Source organism: Scardinius erythrophthalmus (assembly GCF_964197995.2).
Source record: "Scardinius erythrophthalmus genome assembly, chromosome: 25".
Lineage (NCBI taxonomy): Eukaryota > Metazoa > Chordata > Actinopteri > Cypriniformes > Leuciscidae > Scardinius > Scardinius erythrophthalmus.
The window spans coordinates 21,440,048-21,459,647 of record NC_138245.1 but is presented as its reverse complement, the minus strand read 5'-3'; the positions used below and the strand labels follow the sequence as shown (position 1 = coordinate 21,459,647).

At 40.2% G+C, this 19,600-nt stretch overlaps 2 protein-coding genes across 5 annotated transcripts; one reads left to right on the top strand and one right to left on the bottom strand.

Annotated features, from left to right (window-relative positions):
- Positions 1 to 20: 20 nt before the first annotated feature.
- brpf3a (bromodomain and PHD finger containing, 3a) lies at positions 21 to 11,237 on the top strand. 2 transcript variants are annotated; one of them, XM_081358060.1, is made up of 13 exons: positions 21 to 339; positions 1,771 to 3,299; positions 4,309 to 4,462; positions 4,829 to 4,960; positions 5,102 to 5,230; positions 5,710 to 6,022; positions 6,790 to 7,062; positions 7,354 to 7,926; positions 8,043 to 8,121; positions 9,330 to 9,415; positions 9,503 to 9,591; positions 9,699 to 9,853; positions 9,938 to 11,237. In XM_081358060.1, exons 2-13 carry the CDS (start codon positions 1,819 to 1,821, stop codon positions 10,119 to 10,121), a joined length of 3,648 nt encoding a protein of 1,215 aa, XP_081214186.1. In that variant the 5' UTR covers positions 21 to 339; positions 1,771 to 1,818; the 3' UTR covers positions 10,122 to 11,237. The 2 variants fall into 2 exon arrangements, with proteins under 2 accessions (XP_081214186.1, XP_081214187.1); XM_081358061.1 differs by lacking the exons at positions 9,503 to 9,591; positions 9,699 to 9,853; positions 9,938 to 11,237 and adding an exon at positions 8,414 to 8,464 and having other exon boundaries at positions 9,330 to 9,419.
- Positions 11,238 to 11,353: 116 nt separating this feature from the next.
- Positions 11,354 to 19,581, bottom strand: mon1bb (MON1 secretory trafficking family member Bb). 3 transcript variants are annotated; one of them, XM_081358064.1, is made up of 7 exons: positions 19,151 to 19,581; positions 18,960 to 19,033; positions 18,288 to 18,854; positions 17,178 to 17,970; positions 12,925 to 13,072; positions 12,451 to 12,625; positions 11,354 to 12,361 (listed from the first exon to the last, which is right to left on the bottom strand). In XM_081358064.1, exons 2-7 carry the CDS (start codon positions 19,015 to 19,017, stop codon positions 12,351 to 12,353), a joined length of 1,752 nt encoding a protein of 583 aa, XP_081214190.1. In that variant the 5' UTR covers positions 19,018 to 19,033; positions 19,151 to 19,581; the 3' UTR covers positions 11,354 to 12,350. The 3 variants fall into 3 exon arrangements, with proteins under 3 accessions (XP_081214190.1, XP_081214188.1, XP_081214189.1); XM_081358062.1 differs by having other exon boundaries at positions 18,960 to 19,064; positions 19,151 to 19,550; XM_081358063.1 differs by having other exon boundaries at positions 18,960 to 19,556.
- Positions 19,582 to 19,600: the final 19 nt, after the last annotated feature.

The window sequence follows — 19,600 nt, the reverse complement described above, 5'->3', positions numbered from 1 at the left end:
GACAGAGCAGTGCGCATGATGCGCGCGCCAAGTGCAAAGCCCAACGCCGAGAATTCGCCTTTTTTTCTAAAGGGGCGTATTTTTCTTGCCAATTTAATTACAAACCAACGTTCAATGCACACGAACACTCTGCAATAATGTCAGGCGCCTATTTGAAACACTCGGACTCCATGTCAAGGTGATAGTGTTGTGTAAACAGCCGGGATGTGTGTTTAGAAACGTTTTTGTGGGAAGTCTCATCAATGGAGGGTTGAGGAAGCCCGTCTTGCTACAGAAGAGGACGCTGTCGCCCCTGGATATGACCGGCATTCACTGTCGTTTCGAGCGATCGATAAAAGAGTAAGTTTGCTGATTTATTCTGCACTGGTTTCTGTAAACAGTAATGTCGCGGGGGCAGGTAGTAGCGATGTGGTTGCTTTCTTTGACTCTCCAAATATGGCTCCAGCATTGGAAGGCGCTCATTTACTAGCTCTGCCTTGGCTGACTGTACACGGCGCCTTATTACATACAATTGCTTTATTCTCTGCATATACACACGGCATTGCATGCAACGGAGCTATAGCGTCATATGCAATTATTTGTCGTTTGGTTGACAAAGTGAAAATAAGGCATAGTGCACCGTCAGGAGTTTGTTATCAGGAAAAACAATCGAGGTTGAGACTGTCCATCAGCCCTGCTAAAATGGCTGACTCGTCTGTCTCGCTTCAGGATTGGTATTTAGCGCTCTGCAACCGAACTACGTCAACTGGGTCGAGGAAAAATTGAAGATCTGCCCGGTGATTGGCTCGAATTATTCACGTGATATGAGCACGGGAACCTATTGGTTCGCCTGAAATACATTTATTACCAACGTTACAAATGGAGCGACATGTACACTGTAGATAGAAGATGTGTATCTGTTAATTTGAGAAACCCCTTATTTAGTAGTTATTAGATGTTTATTGATCTCAATGAACCGTTATTCTTTTTATATTACAGCAAACACATCATGAAGGAGTGGAATTTGATTGTGTTGTTTTTATTCAAATGTGCTGATTGACAGTCCTGTTGTTGCTAAAAACAGTTAAAACCACCTCAAGATGGTTTGTTGGTCTAAGATGGTTTTTATGGTAAGGCAAGAGAACAGGTGAATAGGGAAAAATTATTTAACTAATATATATCACCTTATCCTCCCCATTGATTAATCACAAATGTTTTGTGTTGCCACTGAAATGATATGTTTTAATATGTACAAATTTGCATAAATTTGTAGAACAGAAATCAAAATTTGATCATTCGATTTTTTTTTTTCATTTGGACATGTTAAAAGGGTTTTTACAGAGGGGACTTTGGATACTTGTTTATAGTTTTACCTCTTCTTAGTCCATCAATCAAAAAATCTATGGTTTTAGGAATAAAGTGTTATATAATCCAGACCAATTATATATGAAGAAGCCCCTCTATAACAACCTTCATAATATTCATTGGAATTTCACTGGAAATTTTGGTGCTACTGAATTGAAGATTTGTGGCTCGGTGCATAAGACAAAAGTCATTTTGAGAAAACGGCCTTTAAAGATGTGCAATTGTAATTGAAATCAACAGGCGTAAATAATAATAAAAGAAACACATAAATGTTTTCTATCTACTAGTCCGAAAGAAGACCTGTTATGAAGCGAAATAGCTTAAAATCTCAAAATTGACAATGGTTTTGCCTGTAGTGTCTTGCCTTGAGAAGTTTTTTCAACAATATCTGGTCAATATTGGTAATGTATATTTCTGTTCTTACAGGTACCTATGTCCATTCATATTTTAACATTTATATAGAGGATAACTTCAATGAGAAAGTTAAAGAAACAAGTTGGCCAATCCAGGGCTGGAGGCTTTGGCAGAGGAGAGGATCAGGGTCAAGTTGGTCCATCCAGCCATGCCGACATGGACGCTCTACTCTGTCCACCTTCTCCATGCAGACTGAACTTCCCTATGACCAGAGACACTCTTACGTACGCGCAAGCTCAGAAAATGGTGGAGATTGAGCTGGAGGGAAGGCTTCACCGGATCAACATTTACGACCAGTTATCCGTCGTAACCGAGGACGAAATGTTGGCTCAGGATCTGACGGAGTGCAACAGTAACAAAGAGAACAGCGAGCAAAGACTGGGAAACAAACAAACTGTGTGTAAAAGCAAGCGGAAAGATGGCAAACACGCAGCCAAAAAGAGATCTGGCTCCCAGAATGGCTTGCAAAGTCAGGTCGCCCATTCACAAATCCCCCTGCCAAAGCCTACATTCCGTACGGTGGACACTTTCATGGCCTCAGAAGCCCCTCCTCTTCCTGCGGCTTATTATCGCTACAAAGAGAAGTCAGGGGAGGAGTTGGACAACGAGGCCGAGTATGACATGGACGAGGAGGACATGGCTTGGCTAGAGATGGTGAATCAGAAGCGAGTGTCCGATGGCCACGCTTCCGTCCCCCCTGATACTTTCGAGTTACTGATTGACCGACTTGAGCGAGAGTCCATTTTGGAGTCCCGCAGCCAGGCGCTGTCCCAGAGCACCATCGACGAGGATGCCTACTGTTGCGTTTGCCTTGACGACGAGTGTCTCAACAGCAACGTCATCCTGTTCTGCGACATCTGCAATCTCGCAGTGCACCAGGAATGTTACGGGGTGCCTTACATCCCCGAGGGCCAGTGGCTGTGCAGGCGCTGTCTGCAATCCCCGTCACGACCTGTCGATTGTGTCCTCTGCCCTAATCGGGGAGGCGCATTCAAACAAACCAGCGACGGAAGCTGGGCCCACGTCATCTGTGCCATATGGATCCCTGAATTGTGCTTTGCCAACACTGTGTTCCTAGAGCCCGTGGAGGGAGTGAAAAACATTCCTCCTGCACGATGGAAGCTCACCTGTTACCTGTGCAAACAGAAAGGCAGGGGGGCGTCTATTCAGTGCCACAAAGCAAACTGCTACAGGGCGTTTCACGTCACTTGTGCCCAGAGAGCTGGTCTCTATATGAAAATCGACCCTGTGCGGGAAACCGGTGTGCACGGCACCACTTTTACTGTGAAGAAAACTGCTTATTGCGAGAACCACTCGCCCCCTGGTACGGGCACTGAGGGGGATGAAGACAATGGGTTGGTCGGGGGCAGGGGTAACAGAGGTCAGAGGTCATACACATTAGGCCCTCCGCTGCAGCAGAACCAGAATGGGCGGAAAAAAGGTTCGGCCGCACAACAGAAGAAAACGCAGAAGAATTCAGCCGGGACCTCGCGGAAGACAGGAGTGCCCCTCCTGCTGGTGCCGCAGATACCCTCCTTTAGGTAAATGTTTACGTCTGCTCTTTTGTCGGTTATGTCTGGTCTTTTGATCTTACCTCATTGTAAGCGTGTAGAAGTATTTAACATCATCTTCAGTGTGGAAGTGACTTCCAGTGAATTTTATGTTTACCATTTAGGATACTGTTGTAGAAGTTTGGGGTCAATAAGACTTGAAAAAAAAAAAGATACTTCTATTCATTGATCAAAAGTGACTGAAGATTTTTACATTGTAACATGATTTCTATTTCAAATAAATACTGTTCTTTTAAAAGTTCTATTCATCAAAGAATACTTAAAATGCATCATGGTTTCCATAAAAAAATTATGCAGAACAACTGTTTTCAACATTGATTATTATTATGATTAGAAATGTTACTACCAAATCAGTATTTTAGAATGATTTCTGAAGGATCATGTGACTGAAGACTGAAAATTCAGCTTTGCCATCACAGGAATAAAATTACATTTTAAATATATAGTAAAATAGAAAGCCATTATTTAAAACTGTAATAATATTTCACAGTATTACTGTTAATAATTCTTGATTAAATAAATGTAGCCTAAATGTTTATAATGAGCTTAAATAACTTCTTTCAAAAATAAAAAAATAATTTGATCAGTAAGCAAGCAAATTTTATTTATATAGCACTTTTCCAAACAAATCAATGCAGTTCAGTAGTGGTGTTATGGCAATAATAACAAAAAAATATATACTTGAAAGAATTACTGTTAGGATACATTGAGATGCTTCTGAGGGTGAATTTTCTCTTCAACCTCCTCATCCTGGTAAAAATAAAAATCCTCAGACGTGTTTCCTTCACAAGCGCCTTTAGATCTGACTCCATTGCAGTATTGAATACTTAGTGTTTACAATTCTAATGGATAAAATCTAAATAGTTTATTAAATAGCCTGTTTCACTCAGAAATGTGTTACTTTACAGAAGAAAAATGAGAATTGTGAATGTTTCATGTTGAATTTAACAGTTGGCCTTGTTTCATATTTTTTGAATAGGCTCAATAAGATTTGCACAGGGGTCTCTGTTGAAAGGAAAAATCAGTTTATGCAGAGACTCCACAATTACTGGCTGCTGAAGCGTCACTTTCGTAACGGAGTGCCACTCATCCGCCGGCTCCATTCTCATCTACAGACTCAGAAATCTGAGCAGGTTAGTGTGTGTAACACATTACGCTGTTGTTGACAGTAAAAAGTGTGATACCTTATACTACAACTCTTAATAACCAAGCTCACACAGAATCTACGACAGCAGAAAACTGCAGATTTCTACAAATTTTGCAATGCTTATCATTCACACTTTTCCCTGCCCTATGTTTGTTCATTAGTTTATTAAACATTATGACTAATTTGATCATGTTTTCAGCAATGAGTAACACATTTAACCATGTTTGAATTCTGCACATTTGCTCCCAAAATCAGAGCAGAAAAATTACAAAATTATCACTTGTGTTGTTAAATGACCAGAGATTGCTTGTATGTGCATTGTATTTACAGATTTTTTTTAATGACTTTTCAGAGGGAGCCAGACTCAAAGTTGCAGGCTGTCAGGGAAGAGCTGAAGTATTGGCAGAAGCTTCGACAGGACCTGGAAAAAGCTCGACTTCTTATTGAGCTCATACGAAAGAGGGAGAGACTTAAAAGAGAACAGGTGACAGATCCCCTCATGTCTAATGTTCTTTTGTTACGTTCTCTAGACCCTGTTCTCTGAAAAGCATCACTTATTGAGAACAGGCATGCGGTAATTACTAATTCACAGAATCAATTTAATTTGGCTCTCTTCTCTCACCAGATGAAACTTCAGCAGGCTACACTGGAGCTGCAGCTCACCCCTGCGCTGGTGTTTCTGCGCTCTACACTGGAACAGCTGCAGGAGAAAGACATAGATCATATTTTCACCACACCTGTCAATTTGAAGGAGGTAAGGAAACGGGCCCTTTAAAGTCCCCTTTTTGCTGTTTGCAAAAATAACTTGGTAACACTTTACAATAAGGTCTCATTTGTTAATATTAATTAATCCATTGACTAACATAAACTAACAGTCTGTAAATATGTTGTATAACAATTAATTTAACATCTTGAAATTTTTATAAATATTGATTAAAAAATATGTTATTATCATAAGTGCTAACTGGACTATGCTAACCATTCAAACCTTGGCGTAGTTCAGACTCGTTCATCAGGGTGGGCCAGCTTACTAATTTTTAATGCCATTGATGTATACATTTTTATGTCAATAACATGATGGTTTCTAAATGACCCATTTTTGCAGCTTAGTTTCCATAGTCTTTGTGGTTGCCGCTGAGAATATTAGTGTCTACTTAGTAGATTGACCTTTTTATTTTTAAAAGAGCAAGAAAATTATTTTCTGTTTATTATTCGTCTTTATTGTTTTCCCAGGTTCCAGATTATCTGGAGTTTGTTTGTGAGCCGATGGACTTCTCTACAATGCATGACAAACTGGAGGCCCATAAATACTCATCTGTGGCTGACTTGGAGAATGATTTCAATCTCATGATATCCAACTGTCTGAGGTACAACTCCAATGACACAATGTTCCATAAAGCTGCCATGCAACTCCGAGAGGTGGGCGGAGCTGTCCTGAGACACGCCCAACATCAGGCTCTCAGCATAGGCCTTGATCCCACCACAGGCATGCACCTGCCAGACAAGCCCAGCGCACACAATGCCACAGTCTCCTGGTGGGATGAAAGTGAGCAGCTTTCCAATGTTAACAAGTCACCAAAACAATGTACAGTTTTAAAGAGAGAGTTCACCCAAAAATGAAATGTCTGTCATTAAATACTCACCCTCATGTTGTTCCAAACCCCTAAGATCTTCAAAATACAAATGTAGATATTTTTGATGAAATCCGAGAGCTTTCACTGTTCACACTGTTCACGCAAAAATGCAGTGCTTCCGGGAACGCAGTGTCAGAACGCTGGCTCAGTATTGGCCGGCTCCTGCGTCAGCACCACACATGTATCGTGGTCCTTTTGAACAGCGTCAGAGACTGACACGGAAGAGAAGAAATTGTTTAATAAAGTCTTTATTTTTCGTTTTTTTGCACACAAAAAGGTTTATTTTCATAATAAATATTTTAACAATGTCTTTACTACCTTTCTGGGACTTGAAAGTAGTAATAACATTGTAGTCTATGGGGGGGTCAGAAAGAGCTCGGATTTCATCAAAAATATCTTCATTTGTGTTCCGAAGATGAACTAAGATCTTACAGGTTTGGAACAACATGAGGGTGAGTAATTAATGACAGAAATTATATTTTTTGGATGAATTAACCCTTTAAATTACGAGATTAATCTTTCTGATGTTTAGAAAATGTAAATGCTCTCATTATCAACTTCCCCCCTCATGTCATTTTAAAGTTTCAAACAGGACAAAAAAACATGATAAAAGTAGCTCATGATTCTTCTGTTGCAATGCCTGATTTTAATTTAAAAAATCCCATCGAATGATTTACAGTTGACTTGCTTTTGGACCCTGAAAATCGTGTGCACATGTGTCCTGAGGACCAGCTGAAAACCCTGCTGGACAAACTGGATCTGGTGGCGTCTATGCGGACCAGCGGGGGTCGTACAAAACGCATGCGCCTGCTGCGCAGAGAAATTAACAGCCTCCGTCACAAGATCAGCCACCAGGACCGAAACCCACGACTGCTGAATGGGAAAATTAAAGAGAAGAAGAGCAAAGAGGGAAAGAGTGAGGAGAAGATGGATTACATAACCTCCAATACAGGTAACTTCAACTTCAGTTAGTTGCTACATTTTAAGTTATTCATATATTTTATTTTAGTTCAGCTTTATTTCAATTAATATAAAAAAGTTTTAGTTAATAACAATAATGGTTACTATTTGTTATTTTAAACTGTCCAAAAATTACTTTTTTTTTTTACTGAGGCAAAATAGACCTTGGCAGAAGACTTACAACCCAGTCCATCAAGTGATGAATAATTAATTGGTTTTTAATTCAAACTTCTCTGTTATCTACAAGTTTAAGTTAACCATTAATTTCTTTCCACGGTTGAAGACCCAAAAAAATCGCAGAAAGTGCAAAAACCCACTTGTCCAGCCTCTTCACCTTTACCTGGAGATTCCCCACCAAACCCCCCCATGTTCTGCCTTGAGACGGGACGGACCACCATTCCAGCGCAGTCAAATAAACCTGGCAGCAGAAAACAGAGGGCGAAAGGAAAAGAAAGAGGCCTGAGAGAAAATCACGATCAGACTTTAGAAGAAGATGAGAACTTCCACACAAAAGAGGAGGACACCAGCCCTCAGGAGGATGCTGTGAACAGGGTTTCCTCCGCAGAGAGCCCATCTGAATCACCCAAGATGGGCGTGGGTCGTCGGACATCAATCCTCTTCAAGAAAGCAAAAAACGGAGCCAGACCGACAAAGGACAAGCCTGTTTTATTGCAAAATGGAGTCAGCAAAGGCGAAAATGAAGCATCGCCACAGCAGACCGCACCAGCCAAATTATTGCCAGCACCACCAGCCCCAAAATCACCCTCTCCGTCCCCTCACCAGCTGAGATCCAGAGGACTGAGTACATGCTCAGACAACGAGGGCGAAAAGGCCCACTCTCAGCCAGAAGAGAATGGTACTGGAATATACTGGAATATAAAAACGATTACTCAAGTTTATTGACCAGTGATTTAAGTGATGTCCATCGCAATGTGTTTAATATGCTAAAGCGCTCTAATGCTCTTTATTTAGGCTTCGCAAATGGACTCAAGAGACACAGCAGCCACTCATCCGATTCAGAAAGCTGCACTCCCACCTTCCCACCACACAGGTAATGGATGCTGTCAGCACTCTGAAATGAGTGCTTTAAATGCTAGGTTCCCTGTTTACACTTGGCTTGTGGCATCAGTGGGCCTGTTTACACCTGGTCACCTCATGTGTTTTTACTGATCGGATAGCTATCTGATTTGTTAAAACCGTTCCATTTACACTTGGTCACATAAATGTGTCTCCGCAAAACGAAAAAAAAAAATCCGATCTTCAATTCCCGCGGTATATGCAAATTTAACGGAGTTCACGTCAACGAAAGCAACAGATATGAGCTGCATTTTATTTATCATCAGCTAATTTCAAGATCAAAGACTGCAACAGGAGAGAGAGCGGCATCAGCACTGGTAAGATCATTTAGTCTCACTACTTTTAATGAAGATGATTGTGTGTGTTGAGCGTCTGCGACTTACTTTCAGTTTTATTTGCAGCACTGCGCGTCGGCTTTCTGAAGAGATATTAGGCTACTCATCTGTGGCAGTAGCGCTGTCATATCATATCAACATGCTCTCACACACTTATTTTTTTAACATTTTGGGAGGAGTAAAATTAACATATGTGGCTTCAACAACCAAGATGCATTTAGACTTGTCCAGTTTCGTTTGGAATGCGTCTCAAACCACCTCCTGAAATGGTTTGAGTGATCGGATTTAAATCCGGCTTGAAAGCGTTTCGGAGGGCATTTACACCTGGTCTTTTCCCGATCGGATAGCCATCCGATCAAAGAAAACGCATGAAGTGACCAGGTGTAAACAGGCCCGGTGTGTCACTGCATGATGAGAAAGTGCAAAAAAAGTTCACCCCAGAGCAAAATATACTTGTGTGATTTAATCTCATTACAAACATTTCAATTTCAATAATATTGTTTCCTCGTAAGTGGCATAAGTGTTTTTTGTGGTTTTTGCTAATCTTAAATAGCATACTATTTATTTTATGAGTTTAATTTGTAGTTTATAAATTCAATTTTTATATATTTGAGTTTGTGCATGTTTTCTCACTGAATAAAACATTTATTTGCCTCAAAAGAATTTACTTTTTCTTTTTTTTTTTCATGCAATATCCCAAAAATTACCATAAGTATATGGATGGAAACCTGGTTACATGACCTGTTTTTACACCTGTATTTAGCACTGACCATTTGAGATTGCATCACCTGACACAGAAGTTAATACCAGTAATTTAAAACCATTTGTCTGCTAATGTTTTCCGCAGTTCCTCACCTCCAAAACGCAGTCGTGGTAAACCAGCTCTCAGTAAAGTTCCTGTTGGTGAGGAGGAGAATGAAGTTACTAATACAAGTGGGTCCAACAAAGACCATAAAGGAACTATTTTGTTCTTTTTTTATTTGTTTTTGTTCTATCGCTATTTTGTGTTTACTTTTGTAGGCGGAGACACTTCTCAAAATTATGACGAGATGGAACCTCTAACCTTGGTTTGGGCAAAATGTCGTGGGTACCCCTCATACCCTGCAATGGTAAGGATCACATGCGGTTGCGCTTATGCTTGTGTGTCTTCATGAGACACTTGAATCTATAAGTTAGTATATCTAGCCTAGCCTAAACTAATAATGGTTTTCAACAGGTTGTCGATCCTAACATGCCCCGGGAAGGAATTCTTCACAACGGCATTCCCATCCCAGTGCCTCCTACAGACGTTTTGGATCTGGGTACACGCAGACAAGAGGAGACAGAGGAGAAGCTCTTTCTTGTGCTGTTTTTCGATACAAAAAGAACCTGGTAAGGTGAAATACATTTCATGGAATATATTTCAAACCTGCAAGCTTGTTTTAAGCCTGTTCATGTCTTTGTTTTGCTATTAAGGCAGTGGCTACCATTGGACAAACTCCATCACATGGGCATTGACGACACTGTAGACAGACTGCGTCTGATGGAGGGCAAGAAACCAAATGTGCGCAAGTCAGTGCACATGGCGTACGACAGGGCGATGACACACTTGAGCCATGTGCAGGAAAACTCAACTTTTAACCCCTCAAATTTTATATAAAAGACTTCTGTCAAATGTATGTCAAAACTGACTGTAAGATACCAGTGAAGGTACGTTCATAACATTCAGATATTTATTGTTTTTTATACCAGTGGAAGGCAGATTTATAAGATCATTTTTGTCTTCTGTCCGGTTTTCCTACCCTTCAAATCTCAAGGCACTTCATAAATCAAAACCTGGTTTTATTCACTTTTAATGTTCTCAATCAACCAAGATTTCTAAGAATGTTTTAAATTCAGTTGTTCTAATTGCACTTATTTTTGTATGTTGGAAATGTTTTGCCACTCGTTCCATTTTCGGCAGTTTTATTGAATGTGAGGTGATGGTATCACTTATGTTGCCAATGCACCAGGGTATTCGGGCAGTACGACTCAGGAACTTTGTGCTAGAATGCATTTTGTAATAGTTTACTTGGATACATTTCTGGACTGAGGAAATGCATGTGCACAAAAAAAAAGTCCTATTGCCCTTAGATTTGCTGGTTAATCATTCTAGCGTGATCATATATGCTTTTCGTCTTTATCAGATATGTTGTCTTTCTAAAACGTCTGATGTTTGACTACCATAGCTGTTTTACATACTGTGAGATGCCACTTAATGCTATTCATTTCTTTGGCACTGACACCCAGATCCTATTTTGTGTGCTTTATAAGTTAATATGTGCCAGTTTATTTTAAAGAAAGGATGTGTCTGTCAACAAGCTTGTAATTGTGGGTGGAGATCACTGTGTAAATATAAATGCATGTATGTAGAAAATATGCACAGATGTGTTTTTAAAATCTGAAATGTAAATTAATGACAAACTTTGTACGTCATTTTAATTTATTCTGAGTTGTTATGGAAAAGTTATTTAATAGTAATTGAGAAGGTTTAATTTAACAGCTCTACAGGGCTTTATATTGTTCAGGAAGCATTACTGCTTTAATGCAATTGTTCCTTAGTGGTCTAAAGTGAGAGAACATTATAGTATAAAATATTAAGTAGTCTCTTAGATCTTGTACGCAGAGTAAAAGAGAAATGTGTTTTTTTTAAAGCCTGTGAAAAGCTAATAGTACCAAACAAAAAATGTCTGAAACAGTATTTTCTCAAACGAGAAATAAAAAGACTGTTGAGCTGATGTGTTTCTGTATTTTTCATCTATTTACAAGTTGAACTTGAGCAATATGTCTTGATCTATTACCCGTTCTAAATTTAGAAATCATGTCAGTAAAAAAGATTTCAAAATACAAGATGTACTTGAGCAACCTCAGATTTATTACAGCACCAATATATTATTCCTCTTGAATACAAATGTTTTTTTCCAGAAAAGCAAACTTGAGAAAATTGCAAGTATATTGTCATACACTGAGTATTTTTCCTATTATGTCCAGTGGTTTTAACCTACATTTTGTGGTGATCTTGATTTTATGATTTGATGACATCATAGTGCACATGCCAGAAAAGTAAATGTCACAATTCATGACTGGCAAATCCAACCAGAAACAAAAACTCATATACAACATTAAACTACACATGCTGTGCAGTAACCTAACTGAAAACAGAAATGAAAGAACATTAATCCCATAGTAAAGACAGAATTTTATGATCTTCTGATAAGTTTCAGCTCATGTTATATTCTTTAATTAAAATGGAGCAAGGTTTGGTCTGTTCGGTTTCAAATGCAAAACCATATAAGACAAAGTCAAAGTGAACCTCTTAAAGAATACATCACAAGTACAATGAACAACCAGAAAAGGTGCATTGTGACAATGCACAGCTCGAGCAGCCACGCTAAATTAGAGGTAAATTATTCTGATCCAGACATCGGGACACCACATTTGATCGCATTAACAGTTTCTAATCTATATGCAATTACATGACCAAATGTAAAGTAAAACAATCCAGTTACAGCTTCAATAAATCAGCCATTGCCACCAGTTCTGAAGAAAAAAATCCACAGTTTATTGGACCTTTTGCTGAGTAAAGTTGTTTCTGGTGTTTATAATTTTCACAAAATATGTTTTTTTTAATATATTTCTTTCTTTTTTTTTACTTAAATGTATAAAATCAGATCCAGTCCAGGATGTCAAATGGACAAACAAACAGCAGCTTTACATCATTTATTTACCCACGGTGGATTATTTATGATCATTTGGTTGAATCATCTCCATTGTATTACTAAACTGAGTTAAGAATGCAGAGATGCACGTCCTGCCATTTTAGCGATTGGATCACTGCGGGTCGGTGTGATCAGTGTCCATCTGAAACCAAATCAATGCAAATAGTCAGTAGATGGAGGGAATCTTGTAAAAGACCAAGAAATCATAATCCGATTCAGTTTGACTCTTACCTCCTTTAGAGCTCTTACTGGGGTTGGGGGTTGTGGAGTATTTCGAAGGGTATCGGATAAACAGACGGTCTTCCTCCTTCTTGATCCAGCGCAGCAGTTTGGTGATGGCGTTGATGGCACAGGTTTTCGTGACAAGGGGGCTGAAGCACGTGTACAACTCAAATTTACTCGTGACCTGAAATGAGAAATTGAATTCACTTGCTTTGGGCAACTCATAATTAACCTGAGAATATTTTCAAGGACGCAGCCAAATAATCAATCACAACGCGACTCCATTTGGAGCAAGGTCAGGATCCTAATTTGCATAATCTGCATTTTGACAGCCGCTCGGAGGCCTTGAAGGTAACTCGATCTTCAAGGTCTTACCGGAGAGCGTGTGAAAGCACCAGGCGAGGTGGAAAGCACAACATCAACATGTTTTGCTCTCAGAGTACTGAGAACAGATGCGTGTGACAGCAGTTACTGTTCACATACCCAGGCCAGCAGAGTCTCGCGTTCGGCCACGTGGTAGATGAGCTTGAGGGGGCGTGAGGTGCTGTGGATCCGGCTGTGCATGTCTCTGTACAGGTCCAGGAGTCTCATCTGCTCCTCCTCACTGCCGTAAGGGGCCTCCATCTCTGGGCTGAGACAGAGAAAAACAATGGTGTCTTTGTGCTTTAGATCTCATTTCTGTACGTCATTCATAAACATTTTCGGATATTATATTAGTGGTCCTACATCGTAAAGAACATCTCATGACAAACAGAGTGCTCTCAATAAAAGCCAATGCATTTGGCATCAAACAATAGGATAAATGAAGAAAACGTGCTTTCGATTTGGGAAATATGTGAGAGATTTACAGTGAAAATATTAAGCTCAGAGATACTGTTAAAAAGTGATTTGTGGAGATGCTGAGGACAAATCTGATGTCAGCATTAAGGAAAGGCTTTTTCTCGTTTACAAAGTGTTTGACAATCAATTTTAAAAAGTTGGCAAAAAGTAGTTATTTATGTATTGTTTTCATATTTTCAGTTTTCATTTTTTAGTCATTTTATGTTTTTTCATATTTATTAGTTTTACATTTTTTTCTAGTTAGCCTTAATTTATTTTTATTTCAGTTTTAGTTTAAGTAATTTTAGTACTTCAACTTATTTTATTTCAGGTAATTACAAAGGCAGCATTTTTGATTTTCGTTTAAAATAAAAGCTATTATATCTTGCATGAAGAAAATTAAGACGTTTTATGTAACATTACAGTAATGCACTTTCAGTGTTATTTTTCTAATATATATTTTTTCCATTTTTTATTCTGACAAAATAGAATAGAATTTAACTATGCATTTATCAGCCACAACATAAAAATTATAATGAGACTTTTTTGCATTAGGTTAATGAGAATTAGAGGAACAAATGTGGTAGACAAAAACCACCTTGGAGAAACTCAACAGCAGTGCAAAATATGAAAAGACAATGCAGAAAAGCAGAGCGCATGTGACGTCTAAGACAAAACTTGTAGTCCATTATAACATCTATAAAGACAGCCTTCATGCTTTCAGTGTGGAACTAGGCAAAGCTAGACAGACTTTCTTCTCAAATATTATAAACAAAAACATAAATAACACACGCACTCTTTTTGCTACTGTAGAGAGTCTAACAACCCCCCCAAGCCAGATTCCCAGTGAAATGCTCTCAGACAGCAAATGCAATGAGTTTGCTTCCTTCTCTGAGAAAATCAATAATATCAGAAAGGCGATCAGCATATCCTCGTGTGGCACTGACGTAAGACAGATCAGACCACATCCTCAGAAAGTTACTATCTCTGATTTCGAAGAAACAGTACAGCACCTTAAAACATCAACCTGCGCTCTTGACACAATCCCCACCTCCTTTTTCAAAAGTGTGTTAAACTGTTTAGAAGCAGATCTCCTAGAAGTGGTAAACTCCTCACTTCTCTCTGGGCCTTTTCCAAAGTCCCTTAAAACTGCAGTTGTCAAGCCCCTCCTGAAAAAGAGCAATCTGGATAGCAACATATTGAACAATTATAGACCAATCTCAAATCTTCCTTTCATAGGCAAGATCATTGAAAAAGTTGTCTTCAATCAGCTGAACAACTTCCTAACCTCAAATGGATACAAATGGACAATTTTCAATCTGGTTTCCGACCACATCACAGCACAGAGACAGCGCTCATAAAGATAATAAACGATATTCGGTTAAATAGTGATACAGGCAAAACATCAATTCTGGTACTACTCGACCTCAGTCGACCCTGCATTTGACACTGTCGATCATTACATACTTCTTGATAGGCTGGAAAACCGGGTCAGACTTTCTGGGATAGTCCTAAAATGGTTCAGGTCATACTTAAGAGGGAGAGGTTGAGTATAGGAGACCATAAGTCTGAATGGACATCCATGACATGCAGAGTCCCTCAAGGCTCAATTCTTGCACCACTCCTGTTCAACCTGTACATGCTCCCAATGAGCCAAATAATGAAGAAGAACCAAATTGATGAAACACAAATCTATTTAGCCCTATTGCCTAACGACTACAGTCCCACTGACTCTATGTGCCAATGCATTGATGAAGTCAACAGTTGGATGTGGCAAAACTTTCTTCATTTAAACAAAGACAAAACCGAAGTCATTGCGTTTGGAAACAAAGATGAAGTTCTCAAGGTGAACGAATACCTTGACACTAGGGGTCAAACAACTAAAAATCAAGTCAGGAATCTCAGTGTGATTCTGGAGTCAGACCTTAGTTTCAGTAGTCATGTCAAAGCAATAACTAAATCAGCATACTATCATCTGAAAAATATTTCAAGAATTAGATGCTTTGTTTCCAGACAAGACTTCCAGAAAAACTTGTTCATGCTTTCATCACCAGCAGGGTGGATTATTGTAATGGACTCACTGGCCTTCCCAAAAAGACCATAAGACAATTGCAGCTCATACAGAACGCTGCTGCCAGGATTCTGAGCAGAATCAGAAAATATGAACATATCACACCAGTCCTCAGGTTTTTACACTGGCTCCCAGTTACATTTAGGATTGATTTTAAAGTATTATTACTGGTATATAAATCACTCAATGGCCTAGGACCTCAATACATAGCAGATATGCTCACTAAATATAAACCACTCAGATCAATAGGATCACATCAGCTAGAAATACCAAGTGTTCACTCAAAGCATGGTGAGTCCGCTTTTAGATACTATGTCAGGCGCAGCTGGAACCACCTTCCAGAAGAGATCAGATGTGCTCCTACAGTACTCACATTCAAATCCAGACTCAAAACACAAACACTGTTTGACACACTCAAAACACTGTTTAGCTGTGCACTGATTACACTGTACTGTACTCCTTTTTATTCTAAACTGAACTCAAATGGCACTGAGAATTGGGTAAGAGAGATGAAACCATGCTGATGGCCTGGGTCTGTGGTGGAGTAGTGAGTTTGACGTGAATAACTCGAGGTTCTGTGGGGTGCGGACTGGATCGATTCCATTCCTAGAGCTTCCGAACAAATGGGTTTTTGGGGTGTGGACTGATGAGGCAGTGAACCTGAGGTTACCCCGTGAGTCAATCCTAGAGCCCCTCCAGTCCGATTTTAGGGTAAAAAGTCCGGTCTATTCGAGACGTCCAATAGATTTTTTGGGCGGGCCGAAAGAACACCACAGACACAGTACAATCCACATGGGAAAATCTCACAGTAAAACAAGCAGCTGTGCAAAATATGATACACTCTTTTTATAACTGTATCCAATGTATGTCCGACTGATTGCACTGTATTCCTCCTTTTGATTCTAAACTGAACTCAAATCGCACTGAGAATTGGGTAAGAGACAACCATAAATTACTTAATTGAGGAACTTGAGAGATGAAACCATGCTGATGACCTGGGTCTGTGGTGGAGTAGTGAGTTTGATGTGTAACTAAACTCAAGGTTCTGTGGGGTGCGGACTGGACTGATTCCATTCCTAGAGGTTTCGAACAAATGGGTTTTTGGGGTGCGGACTAATGACAGTGAACCCGAGGTCAGTCCTAGAGCTCCTCCTCCCCGATTTTAGGGAAAAATCGGGTCCATCGGAGACATCCAATAGATTTCTTAGGCGCCGAAGTAACACCACAGACACAGTTTAATCACCATGGGAAAATCTCAGAGTAAAACTGGGAGTTGTGAAAAATATGATACACCGGTGTTTTGCCAGATGAGAAGTTTATCTATGTATCATCTTTTTAATTTAATCTTTAATTCATTGTATCATATTTCTCTTTTAATTTGTTTTATAACTGTTTTAATTTTCCTTGCTTTTATTTTGTGATTAATTCCTTTCTTTGAATTGCCATAGTGTATGAAATGTGCTATATAAATAAACTTGCCTTGCCTAAACTCTCATGAAAATGCAGATCTTAAAGGGATAGTTCACCCAAAAAATGTAATGTAACCTCATTGTTTGTAACCCAAACCCCATTGACTTCCATAGTATGGAAAAATAATGCAATGGAAGTCAATGGGGTGCATCAACTGTTTGGGTTACCGACATTCTTCAAAATATCCTCTTTTGTGTTCAGCAGAAGAAAGAAACTCATACAGGTTTGAAACAACTTCCCTTTAAGAAAATAAAGCCTTATTTTAGTTCCATTAAAGTAAAAATATAATTTCTTATTTATTTTGCGATGAAATATGAGATGGACATGTTCTCAAAAGGTTTCATGAGACTCTCAATCCTCAACGCAAACGACTCACCTGGTGAACTGCGTCAGCTGGCGATGGTTGTCTGGCACGTCGAAGGGCTTGTACATGAAATGCCTGAGGTCAGACACTCCCACCTGACTAACGCTGTACGAGTGAGCTTTCGATATGGCGTTCAGCGCATTTTGCGCTTGCATAGCCTCCTCGATCTTCCTCTTACACTCGGCTACCGAATAAAACGCCTCTTTATCGGTGGAGAGAAGAACCAGACAAACAGTACATTCAGGAGGGTCCAGATAGGAGATGTATGCATAAAAGTAACAGTCAGGGTTAAAACTGGGCAGGCAGATGGGCGTCCAGATCTCCCCGGCCTGGAAGGCGGACGACGCCCCGATGAGGTTCAGCAGAAGGTGGAGGTCGGCAGGTTCCAGTCGGGCATCGTCGATGACCATCTTTTCTTGCACTATGGTGAGCAGCTGGTTCTTGGCTATGAGGATGGAGAAGACCAGGTTGGGCGTGATGGCCTTCTGGAGAATCTGACTGAGGGAGTCCCTGAGAGACGAGGCCAAGGGGAGACAGTGCACAGCGCAGAGTAAGAGGCTGGGGTCTGAGTCCACAAGGTTAAGGAGGCCGTCGAGAATCTTCTCCGAGCCGGCCAGCAGACGACGCAGGTCGTAGTTTTTCTTGTGCTCGAAGATGCGGGTGATGCTGGCCTGCGTGAGCATGCTGACGATTTGGTTGTAGACGTAGAGAAGCTCATTCCGGAGCTGCTGCTCTGACTGACGGCTGCTGGAGACGGACACCAGCACCAGAGGACCCCGCTGCATGAACACAACCGTGTGCTCGTCTATCAGGAGAGAAGAAACCAGATGAAGTTATTTAAGCCGTTATTTAAGTAGATGATTCATTGTTCTTTGGTCTAAAAGACACCAGCTACGTTTTCACAAATGTGAAAAATATACACTACTGTTCAAAAGTGTGGGGTCAGTAAGATGTATTAACAGTTTTCACAAAAATATTAAGGAGCAAAACTCTTTTTAACATTGATAATGAAGAAGAATTGAGAAGAAATGTTTCTTGAGCACTAAATCAGCATGTTAGAACGACTTCTGAAGGGTCGTGTGCATGCCCTTTTCCATCAGTTCGACATCACAAAGAACTTACCGGAGTAGACTGAACGGATGATGTTGTCTCCACTTTGCACGAAGGACACCAGCGCCATCATCACTCCCATAGTGGAGGACAGAGCCTCCTCACTTCCATATCGGGAATAAATGGGCTTCCCAGCCTCGCTCAACACAAACACATGCTTCCTGTGCTGTCTCCAACTTTCCGCCGTCACATCCTCGTTCCTGTGCGAAGGGGGTCCCAGAGGTGTGCCGGTCTCGCATAGAGGGGACGAGGCTCCTTTCATTCCCATTCCCTGCTCTTCCATCTTCCCCCGGGCTAACACGGTTACAACAAACTCACTCGAGTCATCATGGCCATTGTCAACTAATGCAGAGTCCTCGGATGCTTTCCCAGAATCAGTCTCCGAACCACCGGCACACAGAGACCTGTCATCATCGATGTGGAGCTTCTGCATATCTGTTGAAGGCTCTTGCGGTTGGTTGCTCTCCTCTGATGTAGGGTCTGCTGAGTCCAAGAGCCCCTCTGGGTCTGAAGGCATCCTGTGATCTTCATTCACACAGTGGTTTTCTGATGGGACATCACTGTCCGAATAAGCAAAATCTGGAGAGTAGAGTAGAATCAAGTCTGCATCAACATGTTACCCACTGTAACACAAGTATAAACTAGTAATAAAACACCAACTAGTAACACCACCCAAAACATTACCTATTTGATCAAGACATTGTGGAAGAATGGATGGATCAAATATCTTCACTTCCTCCATATTCCCACTCTGTTGACTGCTCGGATCCATGACAACATGCAAAACAACTGAATTTAAATTGAGAAAGTGACTTAATGACACCCATCAAACGGCAAATATATCAGTAAAGCATTTTACTAATAAAGGTTCGTACTTCGTGTACAACAGTGAAGTCTAACACGTTTAATCTGATTAACGTTACTGCTGTTATCCCATCTCTGCACGGCTCGTGGAGTTTAACACCGTCACGCACGTCTTCTGCCGCAGATAGTTTAATAACAATGAATGGCTTCGATAAATAACATTAACTGGTTAAAATCATAGAACTATTAACCAGATTACCAGACAGAAAGCTAATCTACGTTATTTATGGAAAAAGCTAATAATCTCCCCGATAAATGACTCCTCGAGTGAACTATTTCACTACTCGTCATAATCACATTCATGTCTGGTGGAATAAATTATTAACGATCATTAAAAACCAAGATCATCTTTCGTTTTTGCTCAGCGCAACTGACTCAGCCGCCGGTGCTCCAGGAAGCTTGACGTTAAAACACTGCAAAACAAATATCAACAACCACTTCCGGTTGACATATTTCAAAAT